Source organism: Leptidea sinapis, chromosome 23, assembly GCF_905404315.1.
Source record: "Leptidea sinapis chromosome 23, ilLepSina1.1, whole genome shotgun sequence".
Lineage (NCBI taxonomy): Eukaryota > Metazoa > Arthropoda > Insecta > Lepidoptera > Pieridae > Leptidea > Leptidea sinapis.
Genome location: NC_066287.1, coordinates 8,328,248 through 8,355,398, shown reverse-complemented (window position 1 = coordinate 8,355,398; position 27,151 = coordinate 8,328,248). Strand labels below are relative to the sequence as shown.

General features: G+C 36.0%; 2 protein-coding genes across 2 annotated transcripts; one reads left to right on the top strand and one right to left on the bottom strand.

Moving 5' to 3' along the window:
• Positions 1 to 3: 3 nt before the first annotated feature.
• Positions 4 to 10,040, top strand: LOC126971145 (2-Hydroxyacid oxidase 1). Its single transcript, XM_050817295.1, has 9 exons — positions 4 to 178; positions 1,352 to 1,503; positions 2,016 to 2,136; positions 2,428 to 2,562; positions 2,654 to 2,782; positions 2,896 to 3,028; positions 5,702 to 5,821; positions 7,244 to 7,355; positions 9,866 to 10,040. The coding sequence occupies exons 1-9, from the start codon at positions 45 to 47 to the stop codon at positions 9,931 to 9,933; spliced, it is 1,104 nt and encodes a 367-aa protein (XP_050673252.1). The 5' UTR covers positions 4 to 44; the 3' UTR covers positions 9,934 to 10,040.
• Positions 10,041 to 16,605: 6,565 nt separating this feature from the next.
• LOC126971508 (uncharacterized) lies at positions 16,606 to 26,074 on the bottom strand. Its single transcript, XM_050817817.1, has 8 exons — positions 25,959 to 26,074; positions 25,180 to 25,419; positions 23,001 to 23,096; positions 21,232 to 21,353; positions 18,969 to 19,116; positions 18,651 to 18,693; positions 17,592 to 18,571; positions 16,606 to 16,875 (listed from the first exon to the last, which is right to left on the bottom strand). Exons 1-8 carry the CDS (start codon positions 26,055 to 26,057, stop codon positions 16,786 to 16,788), a joined length of 1,818 nt encoding a protein of 605 aa, XP_050673774.1. The 5' UTR covers positions 26,058 to 26,074; the 3' UTR covers positions 16,606 to 16,785.
• Positions 26,075 to 27,151: the final 1,077 nt, after the last annotated feature.

The window sequence follows — 27,151 nt, the reverse complement described above, 5'->3', positions numbered from 1 at the left end:
ATCACTGGCTCCAAGAGAACACTTGTTCATGAACATTTAGTGTTATGGAGAAATTCATAAGTATAAAGGATTTGGAAGATGCAGCAACAGCACTGCTGCCGAAAGCTACACGAGACTATTACATGAGTGGAGCGACTGATGAATTGACATTAGCCGAAAATAAAAAAGCCTTCCAAAGGTATGTTATTTGTGCTTCATACGATCTTCAGAGAGTATTTAAAAAAACAGTGCAATGAGAAAACTTAGTAAGTTCATTTGAGCATATTAAGTAAATGGCGCCAGAAGTCTACTATCCACAGATGGTAATAAGTTGTATAAAATTTAGCATTCAATAACTAAATTATTTAGTTGATGTGTCCTATTAATTGAGTGAGTTTCTAGTTAGTTAAAATTAAAAAAAACATAGTAACAGTGAAGGTGTTAAAATGTTAACCTCCTCAATATTAATTCAAACTTAACACCAGTCGCAAAATAATAGCCCCCTTATTAATAATGGTCCGCTAACTTAAAACAGCCGCTAAGGAGTGTTTTTTCTCATTCTGACTTAGGTCAATAGAAGAAGACAGAGTGAGAATTAACATTTAATGATTTAAAACAATTTGGCAGTCGGGTGACCAGAGGCCAGCACGTCCGATACTTTCGAATGCCCTAACAAGAAGTGCCCAGTAGCCGAGAGCAATTCGTAACAGTTACCCTACTACCAACCTTAATAATACGAAACTACCAACATCATAATAAAGTGACATCACTAAGATTTTGCATGTGATTATTTATTATTACAATTACTAAAAATATACTAAATATAATTACTAAAACAATATAATATGTATTAACAGGTTACAAATGATTCTATTAATACTATCATAACTGAATGTTGGTACTAATTGTAACGTCGAATAACCATTACAATATAAATGGCGCCAAAATTATATGAATGAATGACCTGCAACCACAGAGTCACGGTGTTCTCTATTTTAATTTGAATGAAAAATACATTCAGCGTGAGTATAATGTGACCAGCCAGTAGGTAAAAGTATTAATAGATTCAGATCGAATGTATCTTATAGCATTTATTCTAGTGTATCAACGAATCAGCATGGAAAAGGTTGTAATACCATGAGAAATTCAAATAACTACGTGCAATTATTGTTATGCAACCTTTTTAGTTTGAAAAAATCTTCCTTTTAAATAAGCATTCTTGATTATAATAAAACCAACACTGTATTTTAGTGTGAATATGAATCGGGTAAAGTACTAGTAGCAAGCTAATATCGGAAAGCTTTAGCAGAATATCTCTTTAACATAACTATTGTTTTGATTATTTTTGTATTTATAAATCTGTTTCTTTTAGGCTCCGAATACGACCGAAATGTCTGGTTGGAATTACAAATTTCGATCTCCAAACTACGATATTAGGTGAAAGAGTATCAATGCCTATAGGAATATCACCAACCGCTATGCAGAGAATGGCCCATCCTGAAGGAGAAACTGCTAATGCCAAAGGTACAAAATTTTACCTTTAGCAAATTTGCATTTCAAATTAATACATTTTTAAGAGTGGCAATGGAGGGGTGCGTATCATTTGGTACCTACACAATAAAGCTAACATGTCAATAATATTATGAGGTTGTAATTATAATTCTAAGTAATATTTTTCAATTATCTACATTGAAAAGAATTATATTTTACGTTAATCGGTATTAAAATGATCAGAAAATTAGAAATAGGTGTCACAATGTTTCCCTCTCGCTTGGGTTTTGGACTACGATACCACCGAGTATCCCGCATATACATCTATAGGTAGTTTTAGACTATTCTTTCGGAAAAAAAGGGTACGATACGACAAGGCGCCTCAAATTACACGTATTAATCACACCACAGAGTAAGAAAGAAAAACAATAAACTTCGACTTTGAGTATTACCCTCGACTTACTACAAAAAAAAATATGCTCAACGTAAGAACTCTTAATGACTAAATACTAAACAACTACAAAACTTTAATCTTTTTCAAAAAGCTGCGCAGTCTGAAGGCGTTATTTACACACTAAGCACAATTTCAACGAGCTCTATTGAAGAAGTGGCGGAGGCAGCTCCAAATGCAGTCAAGTGGTTTCAACTTTATATTTATAACGACAGGTAATTTTCCTTGAGAGTATATTTGTAATAACTATAAACAAATGTTGTCTATGGCTAAGGAAAAAAGTAATAGATAAAAGATCCCTTAAGATTTTTTTAAATTATGTTTACTTCATATTCTACCTAATAAACTACAATTACATGCTTAGTTTTGATAAAACACAGCAAGAGCGTAAAGTTATACGTACGTTTTTTAAATTGTAAACGCAAAATTTTAGACAATGTGTAATAAATACGTTACAGTCGTCTTATAAATGAATAGATATTGATTCGTTACTTATAATTTTTCAGAGAAATCACAAAGAAACTCGTTTTAAGAGCTGAAAAAGCGGGATTTAAGGCAATAGCTTTAACTGTCGATACGCCCATTTTCGGACTTCGGAGAGCAGATGTGCGCAACAAATTCACGCTACCTCGTCACTTGAAGTAAGAATTACTAACGATCAAGTTTACCAGACCTTTTAAAGTGTACTTTTATTTTTCAATCGTTTTTATACAAAATTGTTCCACTTTACAGATTAGCTAACTTTGATGGAAATTTGTCCACAAAAATCCACAGTTCTGGAGAGGGCAGCGGATTAAATAACTATGTGAATAATTTATTTGATAAAACCTTAACGTGGAAGGAAGTTGAATGGCTGAAAAGGTAGGTAATGAATAAAAGATAAATGAAACAATATTTTTTAATATTTAAAAAAAAATGAAGATCCATAGTATATTAATCTATAATTATTAATAATATATTATGTGTGCTTACAGTATAACCAAGTTACCTATTGTAGCTAAAGGAATATTGCGTGGAGACGATGCTGTAAAGGCTGTGCAAGCGGGCTGTTCTGGGATATTGGTTTCAAACCACGGAGCGAGACAACTTGATGGGGTTCCATCTACGGTAATCCTTATTTTTCTTATACTTCTCTTTGAAAACTTCGGATTACTCTTATCTTTCATACTTGACACTTTCTCTTTGAATTTAATCCTGTGACTTTAGTCCTATATCGTTTATAGCTGTTGTCTATTAGGACATCATAATATCCAAGATATATGTATAGGAAATAAGTAGGTTAGAGCAGGTAGGATTCGTACACTTTTTACTCTAAGGCTTGTAAAATGTTGCATTACAGCTATTTGAAAATATATTTAATAGTCCTATATCACTAGCATATCTGGCTATAATAATACAAAGTTGTATGTTGATATGCAGTATTATAACCTACTTGTGGTGCTTTTTCCAAAAAATGGCAATTGTACGAATGCAACCCCTACGTGTGGTACCTTCGTACACGCTGTGGGGCATAGTGGTGAGACTGCATACAACGTGATTAAAATGGCATTTATACTCAACATATTTATTGAGATCAAAACTAATAAAGATGAATCAATTGAACACTTGTCGTTAAATCAATATAATAAAACGTTTTCTTATTTCCTAATGAATTAATCAATAATATTTATATACTCACTGGTATTTATTATACAAAACTACGAATTGGCACACAAATAATAGGTACTTTGCTTTTATCTCAGTACTTAAACTTGGTATCCAGTGGGGCGAAATTATCTTACCACCTGTCCAATATAATGTAGAACAGTTTTTTTCTTTTCGAATTTGACTAACAGAAATCATTCTTTTAAGTTTTCCGTCGTAACAGGATTTTCATTGTAAATATTAAGCTTTTCAGACATTTATTTTAAGTAAGAACAAGAATTTTCTCTTTAACTTATATGAGTCTCGTTCTCACTATCAGTATCTACAGTTTTCTTTTGTCTCATTGGTTTAGTTTAGATATTTGTCTCTGCTAGCAAGTGTAAAGCGCGTTTCATCTCCCTGGTTCTTTGTTTTCTCTCATGCACGTCTTCTTCAAGTCTTTTGATTTTTCTGTTCTAATCTGTTCTTTTCAGGAGTACGAGGGCGGCACTGAAAATTTCGGGAATCAAGGAAGTGACACATTACTATTTAAAAATGTATTTATTGCTTTTCGAAGTATTCTCCGCGAAATTTGGCACATTTTTCCATACGATGGAACCAATCATTGAAGCACCCATTCCATTCAGAAGTGGGGGTCTCCAAAATGGCCGTTTTGTAGGCGTCCACAGCTTCTTCAGGTGATGAAAATCTCTGACCCCGAAATTTATTCTTTAGCTTAGGGAAAGTATAGAAATCATTAGGGCTTAGGTTGGGGCTGTACAGCGGATGGTCTAATAATTCTATGTCTTCTTGCTCTAAAAACTCTTTTGTTCTGTGCGCGGTGTGAGAACTCGCATTGTCGTGATGGAGGATGATGCGGCGGTTGCAGTTCTCTTTACGGAGTTCAGAAACGAACTTTGGCAAACTAATGCTAGCATACCATTCTGCATTAACCGTTCTTTGTCCCTCAAGAGGAATAGTCGTAACATGACCGGTTTTGGAGACAAACATGGCCACCATTTTTTTTGCAACACACCGTGAACGAACAATTTTTGTTGGCTTTAACTCATTTTCGAACACCCAAACTCATGACTGGTTTTTTCTTTCGGGTTCGTACGCGTATATCCAGGATTTGTCACCTGATACGATGTTGTATACAGCATTTGAGGATCCTGCGTGGACTCTAGAATTTTCTCGAGTCAATTCCATTTTCTCGACGACTAAACAAGTTTGACAAGACCTTGTGACAAGACCGAGATTCTTTTTTTTAAATAAATAAATGGTATTCGATTTTTAAAACCAAGGAGTTTTCAATTGAAAAGATTTAAATATGACAGGAACAGTGGAAATATTCCATTCCCGATACTTTTAGTGCAGCCTATGTATCAGTAAATATATTCTTGAACTTCAAATTAACTGGCAATATACGATTCTTCGATGTTTTGCATGCATTTCTGTCTAATTTAAGGTCACATAATTTCTGGCTCTGTCTCACATAATTAATTAAGACAGTAAAGAGGGTGATACAGCTGCTGTGTTGATTAGGTGTGAGATCCATTTCTTCAGGTAGGGCTTGTTGTTGTTGTACATATACATCTGATCCTCGTCTTCAACTACCTCTCCCGTTAGTAGGGGACTCGCCCCGTGACATATATTCGCGGTATGATTCTATAATAAAATAACGTCTAAGTAATCACATTATCTGACCTCAAGGGGGAGCATTCGTACAGTATGAATCCACCCCATTCATAACTGTACGAAGGTGCCCCAACCTAAATATTTGACAAAACAATTTAATATAAAAATAACCGTTAAACTTAGCTCAAAAGGAACACTGACATTATAAACTACGGCATCAATTCATGAGCCATAAGAAATTACAACACAATTTGATCAAATAAAATTGGTAATAAATACGTTCAAAGGTACATTGAAAAATTACTTACGCAGGGTGAAAACACGTTACGCCTCGATTCAACGAACCTCGTAGTCGTACTGCCACGCCGCTTCCGCGGTTATACTATACCCATAAACGCGGGAGTCACACATATAAATACAAACGCATCAGAGTGTTGGATACTAATAATATGACCACTGTATGAATCCTACCTGCTCTCCCCTACTCTGGATAGTGTAGACCTTACGTTTATTTTGCAGATTGAAGCTCTCCCTGAAGTGATTGAAGCCGTCAGAAACTATAATGTAGAAGTGTACCTGGACGGCGGCGTATCAAGCGGGACGGATGTTTACAAGGCTTTAGCCCTAGGTGCTAAAATGGCAAGTCAATTATGGCATTAAATATAAAATATAGTTATTACAAAGGGAAAAAAGATGTACAGGTAGGCAGCACAAACGGTGGAATTACGAACTCAAATAGTTGGTTCAAACTGAAAAACCATGGACAGGGTTGAATGTAAATTATGAAACGAGGCCTTCGCCAAGAATCACGCTGTAATAAGAGATCCTCCTTAGGATAAAGAGCCACTTTCGGGTTTTTAAAAATTTATACCACAAAATAAGTGACCCATGTCAAAGTTTCCTGTGACAAGGGGCGTGAACTACAGCAAGTGTATTTCCCTTCTGCCAAGTGGAATTTTTTACTAAATAATCAAAAGGTAGGTAGTTTGTATTAGCTAGGACTTAATAGCCCGAAAAACACTGTATTTCGGATCGCAAAAGTTAAATCTTCCGCCAACCTCGAAATGTTGGCCCAAAGTCAATCCAAAGACCCGATAGCTGAGCTTGAAAACACTTGGGTAAAGAAACATCATGTTCACTCCACAAGCCATCTTGGATCAAAAGCTGTCAACTGTGTAACGATTTGCCCAGCCAGAAGTGATAAAGCAGCGCAGAGATGAGCGTATTTCTTTTTATTTTGCCGACGGTAGAAGTTACTGACATGACATGACTATAATTGACTTTCCACACGCTCTATATAAACAGGTTCTTATCAATTTTGTTCAATCCGCTAAGTATCAGTTAAGTAATTTGCTGCTGTCGAGTAACAGTTGCAAATCCAGATGAAACCATTGCAGAAAATCCCAATTTTAACACAGACATTATCACAGATCACTTATTAAAAGTCAAAAACTACCACCCATTCCAAAAAGAATACCTCAGACCTGAGAAGAATGGGCGCAACAAACTCAGCGGGCTTTTTTTTCATCAGAAAATATGTTAACAAAGTATTTTTTTCTATAAGATTAGGAAGATCATTTATATAGATAAGGAAGAGGAACGGTCGAAGAAAAGACCCTTGTGGTACCCCCACCCCCTTGTGAGACCTCCTCCCATTCACGTCGACCTTCTGAATTCTATTGTTTAGATATGAAATCAGAATATCGATTCCTTTTTCGATTCGATGCCATAGTGACATAGCTTCCTGACCAGCGTTGAATAAAAAGAAGCTCGTGACGATATGTGATGATCTATGATATTTAAATCCATATTTGAAGGTAATTATTAAAATGTCTTAAAAATAGCGACGGTGTAAGGGAGACGCAAACTTAGCCCCGTAATCGCATCGAACTAAATACCTCTTCTGAGGAATACCTATTCAATTATTGTGCGCATAATGTTATAAGGATTTTAATTGCAAAACTACTTATATTCACCCGAATATATTTAAGTAGGTTCCTATCTATCTCCCAATCAATAAGTAACTATAATAAAATCAATACAAAGTATATTCTTTTACAGGTTTTTGTCGGACGACCCGCTTTGTGGGGGTTGACAGTGGGCGGTACTGAAGGGGTCCAACGAATGCTCAGAATTTTCCGAAATGAACTGGAATATACGCTACAAATAGCAGGTAAATAATTATGCTTGCTACCAACGCTTCTGGAACACGCAAGTGAGCGCATCATATTGAAAATACCAACCCCTTGTTCCCTTTTGCTAACGGGCTAATTTTAATAAGCTACATTTATTTATTTTTTCGATATTTTAATTTACTTTCTATTTTTTCGTTATTTTGCCCGTTAGAACACTAAATTGTTGTAGTGCTTACAAAAGATATTATATACTAAGGAAATACATAATTTATATCTGCTGATGTGAATTATTTAGTTTATTTTTAAGAACATGCGCGCATGAATCAATAGTCCAGAAAGCTTAAACGAATAACATAATACTTATAAGTATAATGGTAGATATATTAGATAAATGGCAAGTGACAAAATTCAGTAGTTACTTTACTAAACGATTAAAGAGAAGACTAACAAATATCTCTTTTATCTTATCTTAATATATATAAATTACGTGACACGTTGTTTGTCCGCGATGAATTCCTAAACTAATGATCGGATTTTAATGGGGATTACTCCATGGAGTGTAATTTGGTCCAACTTGAGAGATAGGATAGTTTTTATTTCGATTTGGGACCCATAATTATTTTTATTTTCAATATTTGTTTTGTATGGACATATTTTCTATGAGAATATTTTAGTGACGCACGGTTTGACAGTTCTACTGTGAAACAATAATTTCATTATAGTTAACAACAGAGAGCAATGACTTTCTATACATAATATAGAACGTCATTGACAGGGAGCATATTCTACAAAATAATTCTTGGAGTTATGAAATATTATTGACAAATTCATAAAAAAACGGTATTTTATTCATTATGCACAGAACAACGTCCGTCGCGTCAGCTAGTAATATATAAGTATTATATCTTATTATAAAACATATTCTTCGAATCTTTGTCGAATTGCCCCTATACGATCTGTACTACAGTAAAAGCTCTTTATTCGCGGGGTATATGTTCCGTAAATATGCCGCGAATACAGAAATCGTGAATACGGAATGGTAATTTATATGGGTTTATACGTGCCTAAATGACAAAATACAAAACAATTTAATTGAAGTTTTTGACCATACTTATTAATTATTATCTTTAGGCTTAGGCAACGGTTTAGAGAATTTTGTATTTTTTTCTTGTTTGGCAGTTTTTAAAAGATCCTTTAGTTCAATCTGATATTCAGCAGTGGCATTAGCAATTTGCCTCTTAAAAATAAAACTTCGTTCCATAGACGGATCAATTTTCATAAAGAAATCACAAAGCTTATTTGCCATTCTTAAACCTTCACTAAGATTTTTCGGATTAAATGCGTCATCACGCGGTGCGCTCCGCCCGCGCGCAACGTCTTGAATCGCGAGTAGAGGTGTTCGTTATATTAGATAGCTGATAAAATAACGTATTATATATTTATAAACATATAATCTATTATTTATTAAAACTGGCAAGCGTTATTTAATATTTATTCAATACGCGATTTTTGCCGCCTGCAAAATTATTCTCTAAGAGGACGGCATAAGAACTAAATTCAAATGAAAGTCATTTAATATTTATTTGAAACGTGCTATTTGTTACATGCCAAATTCTGCTCTAAACTGACTGCATACGAACTAAATTCAAATGAAAGTCCAGTTTTAATAGGCAATCGAATATATTTTGTTCCGCTATGCAACGCGTTAAATTATTTTTGTTCGAATATATCAGTGCGTTTATAACCAAAGAATATATTTATATTTGGTTGCCGCTAAGGGCTCGCTTAACTTCGTATGAGGTATTTTGATTATTGATTATTATTAGTACTATTAGTAGTATTTGGTATATTATCGTGCGTTTATGAGTGATTTTGAATTGGTAATTGATTTTTTGTACTTAAATAAAAGTTATTTTTATAATAGTTTAGTGAAATGAATTTAAGTTTAAAAAAAGGTCATAAACTGGATTTTGGATTTGGAATTTATCAATTATATTACATAAATAAAATATATACTTATTAAGAGAAATAATAATTACGTGTAAAATGTAGGTATTAAAGTTAAATTTTTCTAACTGAGTAATTATAATTACGATTACAAAGTAATAATGTGTAGAATAATATTTATTTTAACAGCGCACGACACAACTTCCTTTTGCAACGATAATCAAAACGCGTCGTTCTACGAAGCAAACTAATATATTATAGCGTAAAAAATAATAGGCGTTTTAAAACGCGAAAATAACACGATTTTAATATATAGCCGTTGCGAACACCTCTAATCGCGAGTCACCCTCGTGAGTTGGGACGACCGCGACGTGCCCATAGATTCAGTAATGTTGATGACGGACTGCCGCGAGTTTAAAGGCTATTATGTGAATGCTCCAATCGCGAGGCTCCGCGCGGTCATATTATGAACATAGCCCAACAAGTCATGTACCTACAGGCGGCATTGTGCTATACTTTCTATTATTAAATCAAACTGGATATTTGGATTACCAACAATATAATGTGAAAGATAAATTATTAAGTGGTAAAAATGTTACAGGAACACCGACCATAAGCGACATCTCCAAAGATATGGTGCGCCACGAGTCATTCTACAGTCGGCTCTAATGAAAACTTCAGGGAAACACGCCCACACAACTCAAACTATACCTATCGAAGATTATTTGTTTTTTACAAATTTCTCATATTAAATATATTTATTATTAAACAAGGTATATTTATGATTGATTTGTTCCACACAATTCTTGAAACTTTTGTTAAATTAATTACCTAGGAAATTTTATATTTTTCAGGATTGGTATTGAGTTTGGCATTTGTATCAAACATAAACTGCGTGTCTCCTATTTAGTTTTTTTTTGTTATTGTTGCTTTTCTGACCTAAATCACTAATAACTCTGATACCGTGTACAACATATAGGCAGTGCATATATCATGTATACGTCTAGATAAAGTGTGACCGCTGTGAAAACATCAGAAAAATTGAGGTTGACAGTTAACCTCTATTTTGAGCAATACACGTACACTGACACAAAGTGTCATACAAATGATCTTCTTTTTTATATATTTCATTATATTTTAATAATCAATACATGTATATAATTTAAAGTTGGAATTAATTTGTAAAATAGAAATGCTGTAAGGTTTGCATAAATAAATAAACTCGCCGTTCCCGCCCGCTTCGCTGGGGATATTTTGAAAAGGAAATAAATTAATGAAGGAACGTTGGAATTAGAAAAATAAGTAGACATAAACCATCTAGGATAAATTTCGCGTCGAATGGTGGTAGTTTCATGTTGATAAGATCAGTGGTTTAGGCGTGAAAGAGCCTCAAACAAAGAATATTTTCATTATATTATATTTATAGGAGAAGAAGATAAATTGCAAGTGTAAGACGTAGCTTGTCACGCACACTACAGTAATAAACCTGCCCTGTTTTCATCGCTTGTCTAGCAGCAACAAGCTCTATCTAGACGTATAAATTATCAAAGAGGCAATGTATAGAATGACTTGTTTGGGGCGTCGATTGTGCGCGTGCGTTATACATCGTAGTTCCTACGTACAACAATTTCATTATAGTTAACAACAAGACTGAAAGAATTTCAAATATAAAGAATGCTCCCTGCATTCTTGATGTTTGAAAATATTATTGATCAATTCCTATAAAACAGTATGTTTTTTATTGTCTACAGAACAACGTCTGTCGGTTCAGCTAGTATATTATATAAATAGGATTGATTTTGTGCCATTAGACCATTAACAAAAAAAATATTGCACAAGTACTGCTTGATGACAGAAGAAGGCGCTGATGGGTTCCCATCTAATAAATATAGGTGTTAATTTCAATGAAGCTCATTAAAATATCTTACAGTAATTGTTGTCTACATAATTTAACACAACAATTGTAAGATATTTTAATGAGCTTCATTGAAATTAACACCTATATTTATTAGATGGGAACCCATCAGCGCCTTCTTCTGTCATCAAGCAGTACTTGTGCAATATTTTTTTTTGTTAATGGTCTAATGGCACAAAATGAATCCTATTTATATATATATATATGAATCCTATTTTTATATATAGCTGAACCGACAGACGTTGTTCTGTAGATAATAAAAAAAAACTGTTTTATAGGAATTTTTCAATAATATTTTCAAACATCAAGAATACAGGGAGCATTCTTGATGTTTGAAATTCTTTCATTCTTGTTGTTAACTATAATGAAATTGTTTCACAGCAGCACTGTCAAACCGTGCGTCACTATATTCTCTCATAGAAAATAAGTCCATACAATACAAATATTGAAAATAAAAATAATTATGGGTCCCAAATCGAAATAAAAACTATCCTATCTCTCAAGTTGGACCAAACTGCACTCCATGAAGTAAACCCCATTTAAATCCGTTCAGTACTTTAGGAGCCCTTCACGGACAAACAACGTGTCACGTAATTTATATATATTAAGATTTATTATTATTATTTTCTTATTATTTTTTGGTTATTAATGTGTCAGTTAGGTCAGAAAAGTGAGGCCGCCGCAAGCTTCCTTATGTTTTTTTTTAAAACAACCCAAAATTCCTCCACTAGATCAATGATCAATGCGAGCTATTAATGATCCCTTTTTTACTTTGACCACGATTTCAAGTCAAGTTGACAACACTTCTGACATATTCATTGTACACAACAGTCACAGTGACTTATATAGACCAGTCAAAGAAAATGCTGATGAGATAGCAGTCACCACTGCTCAGAAAGAGCCTACAGGAGATACAAAAGAGTTAGAAGAAAAAGCGACTACAAAGGTCTTTGACAGGTATTACGAAGAAGATTGGCTCACTGATAGAAAAGCAGAAATATTTAAAGAAGAACATAATATATTACCTATAACAACGGAGGGGCTTGACGAAGTGGTCTTTATACCTAATGATAAAGAAGACGCTAAAGGTGAAACAAACCTACGAAATATAATGAAAGGTGATGACAGCATTGTAGGCTTGATGAACAAAGTTGAAGTTAAAACTGGTAAGGTTATTAAATACTAACCGCTAGTTGCAGAAGTTGCATCACAATATGCTATCTTTGACTGTCAAAGATCTTTGACTAACTCTGTTAGGTATATGTATACTTCTGTTGCCCGCTAAGTTGTCTGTGTGGATGCCATGGTGGTTGTGTAAGCAGCACTAATACCTAGTGTTAACGCCGCTATCTATCTGTCCTTTTTTATGTTATAGGAGGACAAACGTTAAGTGATCACCGCCGACACAATCTCTTGCAACACCAGAGGAATCACAGGAGCGTTGTCCCTTTCCTATTACGCTCTCTCTCTCCTCCCCGAATCAAACATATTTTTTACGAACTATTAATTTTTTTTTTTTGGCGCCTCTTTCTGCCGTGAAGCATTCATTATGTGTAAGCATTACTGTTTTTCGGTCTGAAGGGCGCCGTAGCTAGTGAAATGACTGAGCAAATGAGACTCGACAACTTATACCTCAAGGTGACGAGCGTGTAGTGCCGCTCAGAAGTTTTTTTGTTTTTCAAGAACTCTGAGCGGTACTACATTGTAATGGGCAGGGCGTATCAATAAGCATCAGCTGAACGTGCTGCTCGTCTCGCCCCTTATTAAAATATTCTATTATATATATAAAATTATAATACATTATAAGTATATACACTATTATATAAATAAAATACGTCATATTTAACGTACCCCGGGTACAAAATTGAGCATAATTTTTTCGGATCAGAAACGGATCACGTCATGGGCTGCGTTCAAGCGGCATTTGATGACGTGCTTGCACAGATCCCCTCCGCTGAAATCGTAGTCTTGGGTGATTTCAACGGGCACAATGCCGAATGGCTTGGATCACGTACCACAGACTACGCAGGGCGATCTGTGCATAATTTTGCATTGGCGTATGGTCTGTCCCAATTGGTTGAGTCGCCAACGCGGCTCCCGTATGTGGATAGCCAAATGCCGTCCTTATTAGATCTTCTGCTGACTACACATCCGGATAGTTACCAGGTCACCGTCGACGCCCCTCTCGGAACGTCCGACCATTGCCTGGTCAGGAGTGTAGTGCCTATCCGACGCCGACACTACAAGTCAGCAGATTGGGATAGGATGCGTTCCTTTTTTGCATCCTACCCTTGGGGCAAGGTTTGTTTCCCTTCGGATGATCCTAGTGCCTGCGACGTTGCAGTAGCCGATGTGATACTGCAGGGCATGGATATTTTTATACCAAGCTCTGTAGTTCCGATCGACTGCAAAAAACAGGCGTATCGAACTTGGGTTGCGGCGCTGGGCTCAAAGGATCCGAACTGCAAAGTTCTGAAGAGGAAATATAACCGTGCCTCCAGATTTTTTAAGCGGCAAATCGCCCGTGTGAAATCGAAGCACGTCGCCAAAATTGGCGAGCAGCTTTCCAGTTACCCGACCGGAACACGCAAGTTCTGGTCGTTGTCGAAAGCTGCTCTTGGTAACTTACACCAGCCGTCCATGCCTCCGTTGCACATGAGGAATGACACCCTGGCCCATACGGTAAAAGAGAAAACCGATCTCCTCTGCACTCTTTTTGCCTCCAATTCGACTCTTGACGACAACGGAAAAATACCGCCGACCATCCCGCGGCGTCAGCGCTCCATGCCTGAAGTACAGTTCAGACAAAAACTGTTCGGCGAGCTCTGTTTTCGTTGGACGTCAGGAAGTCGAGCAGGCCGGATGGCATTTCTCCAATCGTGCTTAGAACGTCTGCCCCTGAGTTGACGCTGGTGCTAACGCATTTATTCGGCACTCTTATTCAAAAGGCGTAGTCCCTGACTCATGGAAGTCAGCCCTTGTCCATCCGATCCAAAAAAAAAGAGACAGTTCGGATCTGGCAAACTACAGGCCTATAGCGATTACCTCCCTGCTTTCCAAAATCATGGAGAGCATAATTAACCGCCAGCTCTCGGTATACCTTGAGGGTCACCAGTTGATCAACGACCGGCAGTACGGCTTTCGCCATGGTCGGTCGACTGGCGATCTTCTGGTATACCTAGCACATAGATGGGCGGCGGCTATTGAAAGCAAGGGGGAAGGCTTGGCAGTAAGCCTGGATATAGCGAAGGCCTTTGATCGTATATGGCACAAGGCGCTCCTCTCAAAACTTCCATCATTTGGGCTTCCCGAGAGCTTATGCAAGTGGACCTCCAGCTTCCTCACAGGGCGCAGCATACAGGTCGTTGTCGACGGTTATTGCTCGATACCAAAGCCCGTGAACGCTGGAGTACCCCAAGGCTGTGTGCTATCTCCCACGCTGTTTCTTCTGCATATCAATGATATGTTGGACACCTCAAACATTCGTTGCTATGCAGACGACAGCACTGGTGATGCCGTATACACGGGCCATGCAGGTCTCTCTCGGGAAATCGTCGACCAGTGCCGGGAGAAACTTGTGTCTTCTATCGAGTCCTCTCTCGAGAAGGTCGCGGAATGGGGTAAATTTAACCTTGTCCAATTTAACCCCCAGAAGACTCAAGTTTGCGCGTTTACCACAAAAAAACCCCATTTGTCGTATCACCGCTCTTCGACAACACTTCCCTTAAAGCCTCGCCTAGTATCGGAATACTGGGTCTCGAAATCTCGAGCGATTGCCAATTCCGTGGCCATCTGGAGGGCAAAGCCAAATTTGCTTCGAAGAACCTGGGGGTATATTGAAGTATTCTTCAAGCTGGCCCACATTCTAGCACTCTACAAAGCGCAGGTCCGGCCACACATGGAGTATTGTTGTCATCTCTGGTCTGGCGCACCCCAGTATCTGCTCGATCCATTTGACCGCGAGCAACGCAGAGCAGCTCGAATTGTCGGGGACCCAGTGCTCTGTGAACGCCTGGATCACTTGGCGTTGCGTAGAGACGTCGCTTCATTGTGTGTCTTCTACCGCATTTATCACGGGGAGTGTTCCGAAGAGCTGTTTAACCTGATTCGACCTTCGCACAGTGCGGTTTTCAAGGAGCTTTCTTCCACGTACTACTAAGCTGTGGAATGAGCTTCCTTGTGCGGTGTTTCCGGGACGATGCGACATGGGTGCCTTCAAAAAAAGCGCGTACATCTTCCTTAAAGGCCGGCAACGCTGCAAGAGAATGTGGGCGGCGGTGATCACTTAACACCAGGTGACCCGTACGCTCGTTTGTCCTCCTATTCCATAAAAAAAATTCCTTACACAAATATCTACATGCCTACTCAAATTCGTTTTCAATATAGTTGTTAAACAGAAAGAGGATGTACTTACTACGTAGGTAATAAGAGGTGGGACTGCCTAAGAAAAATTGAAATTTAATTTAGTATGAAACGTGCAGTGAGATTTGACAAAAGTTTGAAATAGTAATTACAATATGGCGATGAAGTATAATCCACCTAAGTTTGAAAACGAATAGTTGCTTAAAGCGTAGTGGATTTCGACTATCTGCATTTTTTTACAATTTTATAGTTATTTACGTCATCTGTCAATCTATCAATCACTGCTTGTTTCATACCATCGATTGAATCACTTTTTTCTTAGAGTTTCGCTAGCCTGGTTACACATATTTTCAGAGATTTTAGCTAACTATTATTCGAAAATGAAAACTTTCGCATGCAGTTAGTTTACATTTACAAGCCAATTTACAAAGTATTATTAGCAAAGAGTTTCCATACATAAAATAAAATCGGATAGATTTTATACGAAGAAAATTAAATGAGTCCGTACGTCTGAAGCATTTAATCCTCAAAATTTTATACATAACCAATTTTCATTTAATTATTTTCACTTCAACATTTGTCTAAAACAGAATAGGCTGTTTACGATTCCGTCGCCTAGTTTTCTTGTAAAAAAAGTCCAGTTACAAAAACGCGCCATTTTCCCACAACTGTATGACAGCTCGTTTGCAATAATCTACTTTCAGCACTTGTAACACACAATTTACTGTTTCCGTCTTTTAAGCATCTACCCGTTGCTTATTCGGTATTATAGTGTTTACCTAGCAAAGTACCTTTTCCATTATTAATATTTCATAGGTCTATCTTCATACAATTCCTAGGTACTGCTGGGTATAGTATAGATTTCCGGATTATACACATTATATAATAGAATAGAATAAATTTCCATTTTCAGTTTGACATAATATGTTTTACAAAGTGAAACCAAATGAAAAAAATATTATAAAACCTGAAGAAGGGTTCCTCCACAGCTTATACATATTACAGCGTTGGTTTCCTGGAGTACTCCATAATACTATATCTAATGTATTTTGTAGCTTATTTAAACAATTTACTAAATACAAGGCAATAAAAAATATTGTTCACTGCAAGAAAAATGAGTTATGATTCAATATTGATAAGATAATACTCTCCAGGCGCTCCAGGCACCAAGTATTGCAAAAACACTATAATTGTAATACCTGGCTATTGGTGTATGTAAAGAAATCATACCATTAATAATATATTTATTTTTTTAATATTACTTTTCGGTATAAGTTATAAAGAGATCTGGGTGTAACGTATTTTTCATTCGGCCAATATGTCTTGGCAATTCGCTGAAAGAAAGAATTTCATAATTAAAAAAAATATCAAGCACAGGGTTGCCAATTATAACTGGAAGAGGCTCTAGGTCTAGCATTGATTTCAGTGGGCGCAATTAATAAAAAGGGTACATAATAATTTAATTTTTTAAGAATGAACAACTTGTCACGTTGCCATTATACTCGTAGGTGCCTGATTGTGGCTGCGTTACAAACACCGAGTTTGTGAATTTGGGTCCCACAAAGTAAATTTCACAAAATTATTAATAAAAGTCATTTTGTGTAATGAACATGTCTGGCAAGTGCCCGTTTGTCTGTTTATGTAAAAAGTTTTTAGCGCACCCTATGGCTGATATATATATAGATTGTAAATTATATTATACAGAGTATAATACTCTACTTTAGAGTACGCTTGCCAACCCTAGTCATGTAGTAGGTTTGATCAATAAGTGAAAGCTACCACACAGTGAAGCCTATATCAGCTACCATCAAGTGAAACGTATATCAGCTACCATCAAGTAAAGCCATAACAGTTTCCATCATTAAACCTATGCTTGTGTATTCATCTTTTTTATTGGATGCTATATTTCTTTGAGCGATAAAGCTACTGAGACCAGGAAGATCGTTAAGAATGACTGAAAATCACTCCACGTCAGTAATAATCTTGGTCCGCCGATCTGAGACTCTTAAAATCTGAGTACCTCCTCGGTATATAAAAAAAATATTCGAACCTTAAAATCACACCCGTAGATCATCATGCCTAACTTCAACTTCTTTATAGTTATCCTGAGTGATGGATCTGATTTAGATTTCCGTCTTAATTCAGCACTGCTGTTACATGTACTACATTCTGATGCACTTCTGTGACTGAACCGAGAGAAATTATTGTCACCATCACTGTCAGAAAGAACATTATCCCTTATGTTCATATAGTTTGTAAAGCTATAATTATTTTTTTTGCTTCTTATATCCATCTTCTCGCGTGTATCATTTATAGTTTTTCGTTTAAACATATTTTGTAAACCCTGGACAATCGTTGTGCAAGAACTGTTCAATGCATTTAAAATCTTCGAACTAAGCGATCGATTACTCAGACTATTTTTGACGTTTAGGGTATCACGAGCGTTATTCTTATTGGAAATAGGAATTCTGTATTGTCGACGATCTCTGTGAGGAATTTTACCAAATCTGTTGCTGTTAGTTTTTTTCCGAAAACTGTCGGAAACTTTTGGTGTCGATGCATATAGAGGTGTAAAACTGAAAGAATCCCTTACGCATTTTTTGTGATTTCCTTCATATTTCTTATTAATTATTATTTTGGACTCTTCATTATTATTATTTGTGCATGGTATTCTACTATTGATGTCATGATTTTCGATATATGGATGACAATGTGGTAGTTTTAAAAAAGAAAAAGACAAATCTCGATCGCTTCGACGTAAAATTGCTTGTTGACTCTGCTCACCAATATTTGGAACTTCAACTAAATACTGATTTAGAATGTTACTATGGTGGTTACTATGGTATTGCCTATCAATAGCTTTGTGTGTTTCCACCTCTTGTAATATGTTATTAAATAATGTAGTTGTATTGTCATCCTTTTTAAAACTATTCTTTGGTAAGCTGCATTCTTCTTTTGCTAAGGCGTTGTTTTCTGTATCGTCATAATGAATAATATTTTGAGACTCTTTAATATTGTACTTGCCAAAAACTAAAAAAGACAATATTTCTACTATAAATAATACAATCAGTGCATATTTATAAAATTAAGAACTTTGAAAATCTCATACCTTTTTCGCGTGAGTATAAAATGACTGATTTCCATTTGGCTACCTAAAACAAAAATAAGTATACATAATTCCGACCGACATGTGAAAAACACCTAATTGTGGATATGAAGATTTTATTGGCTGACGTTTGCTGAGAACGTTTACTAAGAAGTAGGAGAATTAGTAATTTCTAGTTCCATTAATTTCCTCATTATCACTTCGGTAAAAAAGGACGTAAAAGTAGCTTATGTAATTATTCTTCTGTTCTTGAAATGGTTTGTGAAGTTGGATAGAAAGTGGGCTAGAGAAATAATTAGAAAAATAAATTGATGAAAATACCTGCGAGGAAGGACCGTGCATGTGAGCTATCATGTGCAAATCGTGGAAAACTTTCCTTGCTTCTAAAATCGCACCAATATAAGCAAATGGTACGTTTTCAATTGCAGCATTCAACAGGTGTAGACATGGCAGATTTTGGAGAGCCTCTCTGTTAATAAAGTATGGTCACTTAATTTGTTATAACAAATCAGATTCGCTTTAAGAGATTAAAACAACAATGTTAGCCTCTTAACAATATCGTTTTTATTATTTTTGATTATTACCTTTCGATTGATGATGATATTTTGAGGACAGATGTAATAATAATAAACAGAAGATCAGTTCTCATTTTTATTTTAATTACGAATGTGAATTCTATTCCATAATTATTTTCGATTGTGTATTATTAAATTTTATTTGAAACATCATTTTGTATAATAATTTTGAAAATTTATTGACTTAAAATTCAGATCTTAAAACTATAGTGTTACACTACTTAAACTCCTAAAAGATCTATAATCGTACACCTCCTTGCGACTTATTATTTCCGATGTAATACCTACAAAAATTATCTGTAAGCTACAGAATTTGCGAAACATTAAAATTATTACAAATATATTACATTGAAACAACTCTAGATAGACTACTTATGAATATAATTAAAGTACAAAAAGGCATATACGGTGTACTGTATTCTATTTTTTCCGGGTAACCGTAGTGGTCCAGTGCAGTGGCGTTGGTGTATGGCAATGTCACAGATGAAAAAGGACACGAAGAATAAAGGGTGCGCGAGGGGGAGTGATTTTGTAGGGCAATATTAAAGCGGCTTTCTTACAGATCAAAAACACGTTAACGTTAGCACTAGGTACAAGTTAACGTTAACACTCGACGAGAACCAGAACAAACTTGTGTCTGTAATCGAGACTATGCTTTGCGAAGTCTCGGAATGGGGCCGACAAAATTTAGTCCAAGTCAACCCCAAGATGACACAAGTTTGTGCGTTAAGCGCTTAAAAGTCTTCCTTTGTTGTATCCCCTCGATTCGTTGATCCCCTAATTTCCACAGCCTGTATCGGCATACTTGGTCCTGTCCTTGGTACATCGATATATCGAGTGACTTTTAGTTTCGTGGTCACTTGGAAGAGGCCAAAGTGGCCCTTAAAAGCTTGCTGTACTCAGTAAGGCGAGACAGTTCTTCTATACTATTCACTGTAAGCCACCGCCTCCAACTACACAAGGCGCAAATTCGGCCTCACATGGAGTACTGTTCTCACCTCAGGGCGGGCGCTCCCCAGTACCAGCTTCTTCCATTTGACCGCATACAACGAAGAGCGGCTCGAATCATCGAGCTCAATGGAGCTGTTCGGGTTGATTCCAGTGGCTGAATTGCACAACCGGACTTTATGTCACAATGCAAAATGCCACCCGCATCATATTGACGTCTGGTATTCAACAAATACGCGTTTTTCAAGAAATTTCTTGCCACGCACAGCCATTTTGTGGAATCAATTACCGGCTGCTGTTTTCCCGAACAGATACGACTTAGGAACCTTCAAGAAAAGAGCATACCACCTTAAAGGCCGGTAACGCATCTCTTGACACCTTTGTTGCGGATGTCCATGGGCGGATGTCTCATCACTCCCATCCCGTGAGCCTCTTGCCCGTTTGCCTTCTCATATATAAAAAAAGTATTTAATAAGGTAAATCTTGCGAAATAATAAGTAAGATTGAGTCTCGGACTGCAAGGACCTATTCGTCCTTGATATGGCCGTTTACCAACAGGTTGGTACACCGAAATAGGAAAAACCTCTCTGCAGCATGGATTGACTATAAAAAGGTCTATAACACGTATATAATGGACTTAGCTCTGTTCTCCTTATCTATTGCTATCGAGCAGTCGAAAACTGATGGTACTGGGTACTCTGGCGGATTACTTGGCCGGTTTCATCGGACTTTTATGAAGTTGTCAAGACGAACTTCCGGTTCCGGTATGAGAATACATACAAACAAAGGATAGCACGATACACTTAATAATAATAATGAAAGTTCAATCTGTGAATTAATTATCTAAATGCTATCCAAATTTTGTGATTTTTCTTGAGTTTTAATTCCGCTTATATTAATTGTCTTTAATCAATTCGACACGTGTTTTGCCTCTACACGAGGTATCCTCAGGAGGTATTGACTCGCCAAATATTAGCGGAATAAACAATCAAGAAAAATCTCTTTCGACCATTGGGTGAATCCTAGCTTATCACTATTTAATCATATTAAATAAGTCTTACCTTTTAAATATCGCCATTCCATTGTTAGCGAAAAATAAATTGGCATTACGATCATGTTTATTTATTAAGCTCTCCAATAACACGATAACGTCCAAGTTCCCCCGTTGGCAGTGTTGTATACACTGTAACAATAATTTTTTTATTTTACCTAACATGTCTCACAGACATCCTGCTTCATCAAGTCTTTTTTTTGTTTGGTTGTTGGTCCCATAAAAGTTTTACATAGTTTAGCCCAATAGTTTACATATATATGAACATTTATATAAAAAAGTCCTATAAATATAGCCCGCACGAGCGTCACTGCAGTCAGTCGTGCTCGGGCTGTCGTACGGTACGGACTTCTCTGGGACGTCGTAACGCTGCCCGAAACGAAAGTAATAAAATACCTACTCGTTTTCTTTAGAAGAACCAATGAGTGATCTTCAACAAGATAGCAATTGTGATGTCAATAGTAATGACGTCACACCTTTTAAAAACAATACAGAGGTTCATTCCTCGTCATATATTATTATTAACTAATAAATTAAAAAAATAAACTATTATGTTTAAAAAACCGACTTCAAAAACTGAAAAGTATCAAATAACTAAAAATTTAATTTAATACACCTCTTATGGAAACCTTTAATATTAATAAAATACTATTTTAAAGGTAGTTTATTTTTTACGTTTTAGTGTCAGTTAATAATAATATATAATCAACTTGAATGAAAACTCTAAAAAAAAGCCGTACACAGAAAACAATTATGTCATCCAGGTAGACGAAATTTTTCATATAAATGTTCATAAAATGAAAACTATTGGGCCAAACTATGTAAATTTTTATGGGACCAAATGACATCTACTTCGCATCAAACAAAAGAAGAATTACGTAAATCGGTTCATAAATCTCAGAGTAATCGGTGTACATACATAAAAAAAATACCGATCAAATCGATAACCTCCTCCTTTTGGAAGTCGGTTAAAAATGTTGATTTAAAAGAGTAACAATGAGTCTCTTGCCACTTCTTCTCATTAAAGCCAACCTTTTCCACAGTGGTGGTAAATGTTAAAAAGTAGCTATAATTTTTGACATTCATAAGTGTCATCGCTTGAACTAAATACATAAAGTGATTTTGGTTGTGCGAAAAATGAACTTATCTTTTCACAGAGAACCGGATTCGATGATAGATGAGATAGACTGAATATTGGGAACGGCCGTTAATGTTGTGAAATAATAGGGATGTATACATAAGTATAAAGAAAATTAATTTAAATTGAGATACGTCGTAGGTAATGCATAGTTGAGAGGTGGAGTAGACGGATGGGGGAGTGATATACACTTACTACACACACACACACATAAACCTACTATGCACTTTCAACGCCCAAAGCGGGGAAAGGAGTATTTTATTTTTGTTTCACTTTTTTTTAATTTGAGTTTATGTTCGGTTACTATTTAAAAGGGTGGGGAGCCCATCCGTCCAGCCTCAGCCACTCCGGCTCGCCCAGCTGCCTAGTTACAGAGGGTAGGGGCTGCCCACTCTCCGTGCCTCCGGCTTTTATATAACTTCAAACGAAAATTAAAAAAGAAAAAACGAATCTCCTTGGGGGTGACAATTGAACCTCCATAAAATAAAATCCATACAAACACCAAATTCGGGATGCCAATTTCTAATGCCAACCCAAGTAAGGTATTGATACCTACTGTAATAAAATACAAAAAAGTACCTGTATCTAGTTGATATCATACTAAATAAATAAATTCATGCAACATAATTAATGAAACTCACCAAGGGAACGAGATGAGAGCATATGCTTTGGTTTAAAGTGCTGCCTCTGCAAGCCTCCGCGAGACAACAGCATAGAACCCTCCAGGTGTCTTGGTGCTAGGGACACAAAGTATGTAAGTAGAGAGTAGTTTTACCATTTTTGAAATCAAGAAAATGTAAAGTTCATCATCAACTTAGCCTCAGGCTCATTAAGCCTTCTACCGCTCAGGCTGATACCGGCTGGCATATTTCACTTGGTGTTTCCAAACCAATACGACGCAAGTAAGAATAGCTTGTTGAGGCTAACCCGTCATTTTTTTATTAATACGCTTGAAGTGACTATGACGTATAATCGCATCTTTCTAAAAAATATTTTTACTGAAGCAGAAAATAAAAGTTTTAAGAAACAAATTCAGTATAACCTACAATATCTGCAATTTTGTACAAATTTTATCTGAACTTTGGTAGATCATAATGTACTCATAAATTGTAAGAAAACATTGCGATAGAAACCTTGCGTAGGTATGTAATGGAGATGTATTTATTTCATAAATTTGTAAGAGTTTCTCAAAAACACGTATTTCCTGTAAGAAGTTTTGTGAAATTTATTTTTTTTATTTATTTGCACCTTATTTTTCGTTCAATGCTATCCTTTTCTCCTGCTCGTCGTCAACAGGTGGTATGCGTCAATATATCATTATATATATATATAATGCGTATAAATCAACTTGCTTTTCGAACTTGTTCTCATTAACGATCGACGAACCGGGAAGTGCCCTCGGCAACGTATCTCTAAAGGTGCGTACACATTGCGGCTGCCGCGCGCAGCCGCGCGAGCCCATGTTCGACCCGAGTTGACCTCCATTTGCCGCGCGTGCCAATATTTTGTTGATATAAATTTAGTACAAAGCTATTGCCGCGGCAGCTGATGTTCAAGCTGAACAGCCCACGGCAACTAAATTTGTCTAGTCTGGTTTGCCAATTCATTCTTGTAAACCAAATTAGCAATAACTTTAAAATTTCTGGTAACTGGAGGCTCCTATACTAGCCTGCACCTTTTTCGAGTATCAAAACAGTTATTTTCATTGTCAATTGTCCATTTTTAAGTATTCGTCGCGCAAACCTAAACTACAACCGTCCCAACTGCGCACGAGCGAGCGAACGACAGAAGCTCCAAAACCGACAGCGAGCGGATGCACGTTGGACCCTGAGGCACGTACGAGGATTTGCCGCGCGTATATTATACGTCATTTTCCTACATCAGGTGGGCTTCCTGCTTAAGGCGACACTAAATGCTAGCGACCTTGAGCGATATGAGTTCACGGCTGCCGGCCCGCCATCTATGTAACAAAGCCAATATTTTTAAAATACTTGCGTGGAAAACAGTTTATATGCTTACAATCCTCGTTATTCACTACTAACATGAACCTACACAAAAAAGTACAAGGTATAAGAATAACTTTTCTGAGAAAAGTACCAAAAAAATGCGTCACGCCATGCCAAAAAACTTGTTTAACTTAAAAGAAAAGTGGTGATTCCAAAAGGCTCGGCAGTGTTAACTATAACCAACAGCAAGCATTTAAGCAACCTACAAATGAGACTTAAGGATATGTGTAACAGGATTGTAGTAGTGTTCATAGCTCGAAATGCTATACTTTCACCGCAAAATTTGTCTAAAAACACCATGTTTGCGTGTTTTCTGCTTACTCTTCGCCTTAAATTATAAAATTAGCTGTTGGACGGGACGTGGCCCGCCCGGACGCTATTTAGCCGCAAAAATACTTCATGCACTCATTTATGTTATTATGTTGTTATCTACATACAGAATTTTAATTTGATCTACTTATTCAGAAGTTCTTGCGTTGGATATACAACGAATAAAAACTCTATAAACTCCTTTTTTAGCTTCCGTGTTGTTTTAATGAACACACAACAAGTAATCATTTCAAAAATATTACTTATTCAATATTTTTACTTTATTACGATAATGAGATACCTACATTAAAACATTAACATAGATATTTTATCTGTACGTCTAGGAATTTCATTTCCATGATCACTTCGTACTTCATGAATGTTTAGATAGCATTAACGATTTACTGATACCTTAAATAACTAGGTATAACACAGTCTGCACGTTTTGGCTTCAGTTTCTGAATCTCCCAATCGACTGAAGAGAAAATAACTTGAAATTACCTACCATCATATTGGTAAATATATCGCACATAGTTATTAGACACCCGCTAAGTTTTAGCATATTTTGCGCATGAATGTGAAGGGTTCTTCGATTCGACGAGGGCTCCTCAGTTGTCTCAACACTCAACATTGCAAACACTAAATTTAATGCAACAGCTACAAATGGGTGCCGACCGCTTCGGAGACATTGCTGTATTTTTTCGTATAATGCGTTGTATTTAATTATGATATCCGCGTTGTTACTCTGAAACAATTCACATAAAACTATGTCATCAACAGAAATAGAAATACATTTAATGACCAAAGGGACTGACAATAACATACTATAGTGCAACAACACTTGGTAAACGTCATGAAGGTACTTCAGTTCGTAAAGTTGTTCTGACATGGCAAAAAGAACTGATAAGGAACTCCCAGCCCATCTTTTTAATCATATAACAACTTAGCCTGCTTAATACTCCATTAAAAATAATTAAATTATACAATTTTAGGTGACCGACGCAGAACCAGATGTAGGCGCTATTCTGACATGTTATCTTCTTCTTATAATGAAAGCTATAGCGATTACTAATATAAATATTGAAAATTACGCTAGATGCATATTTATTTAAATTATATTGATATATAACTAATATTTTTTTTATGTAAGAGGAGGACAAACGCTCATAATGACACCTTATGGTAAATGTTCACCGTAGGTCATTGTATGTGACCTGTATATATATATTAGTTATATCTAATTTAATTGTTAGTATTCAATTCGGTATTAACATTGAAACTCACATTTGATATCAAATTTGCTCCTAAAGAAGAAAAATATTTAAGTTGTAGATTATCATTAGAACTGTAGGCTAAAAGATTTAATATTTTTTTCACATCCATTTGAATGCCTTATTTCAAGAACTTTATAAGATAAACCAACACTGAACACACGTTAAAAATTGTTGTATGTGAATAATTTATGTATCCCGCCAAAAAACCCATTTCCTGCGCATTTTTTAAATCCGTCAATCACTAAAGTTTGCTAGGTAAGCAGACATTTTTTTTATTTCTTCCTGTTATTGGGCAAGGCAAAGGCAGAGGCATGCAGCCATCATCAAAGGTAAAAGGCATTCACATTTTTTTTCTTAGAATTTTCATCTTTCAAGACGTAAAGACAAGGACGCCATACAGCCTGGTCATGGAGTACGTGGCCCCAGTACGTATAACATGTTCCCTACTAGCGTAATATACAGAGGAGGTTTGGTTTTTAGGATCAACTTCGCATCTACAAACAGCTTTACTAACATCAAAGAATGTGGCCAATTTCTCAAATCAATACAATCAAATTCTCTTCAATACCAAGATATTTGGGTTTTTATATTCGTGAATATTTACTCTTTAAATAGCTATAAATAATTTGTTATGTTTTTAAATTGATAACTCTCACTCTTCTGGGTTTTATTTGTGTAGCTATAAATAAAAAACTGAAAGAACTATGTAATTCCGTTTGTGAGTATAATTGCGCAATAAACACAAAATAAAACTAAACAGTAAAAAGGATTGTGTGGTTTTATGAAACCACGGTAAAAGTGAAACTTCTTTTCACATTATATTTTTGGAATAATATTCCAATAAGGGTATAAAAATCGCTTTATCAATCTTAATTTTATGCTTGGACTATTACTCATTCCAAATGAGTAATAGTCTATACACTACATGGTCAGCTGCTGCAAACTATCGGCGCCGCCCGACCGTCACGCGACATACGCACACACGAAAAAGTTAGAGACGATGTAATAAAAGTTTCACTTTAAAAATAATAAATTGTGTATAAACGTCGGCGTAGTTGCCCTAACTCACTAGTATTGCGAGTGTATGGTGACAGTCCCTCAACTCGGTTGTCATGGTGGATATCTCCCCAATTATGTATTATATATATTTTTGATTATTCCTTTAAAAATATATTCACTCAAAATTCAGGTCTTAAAAATATA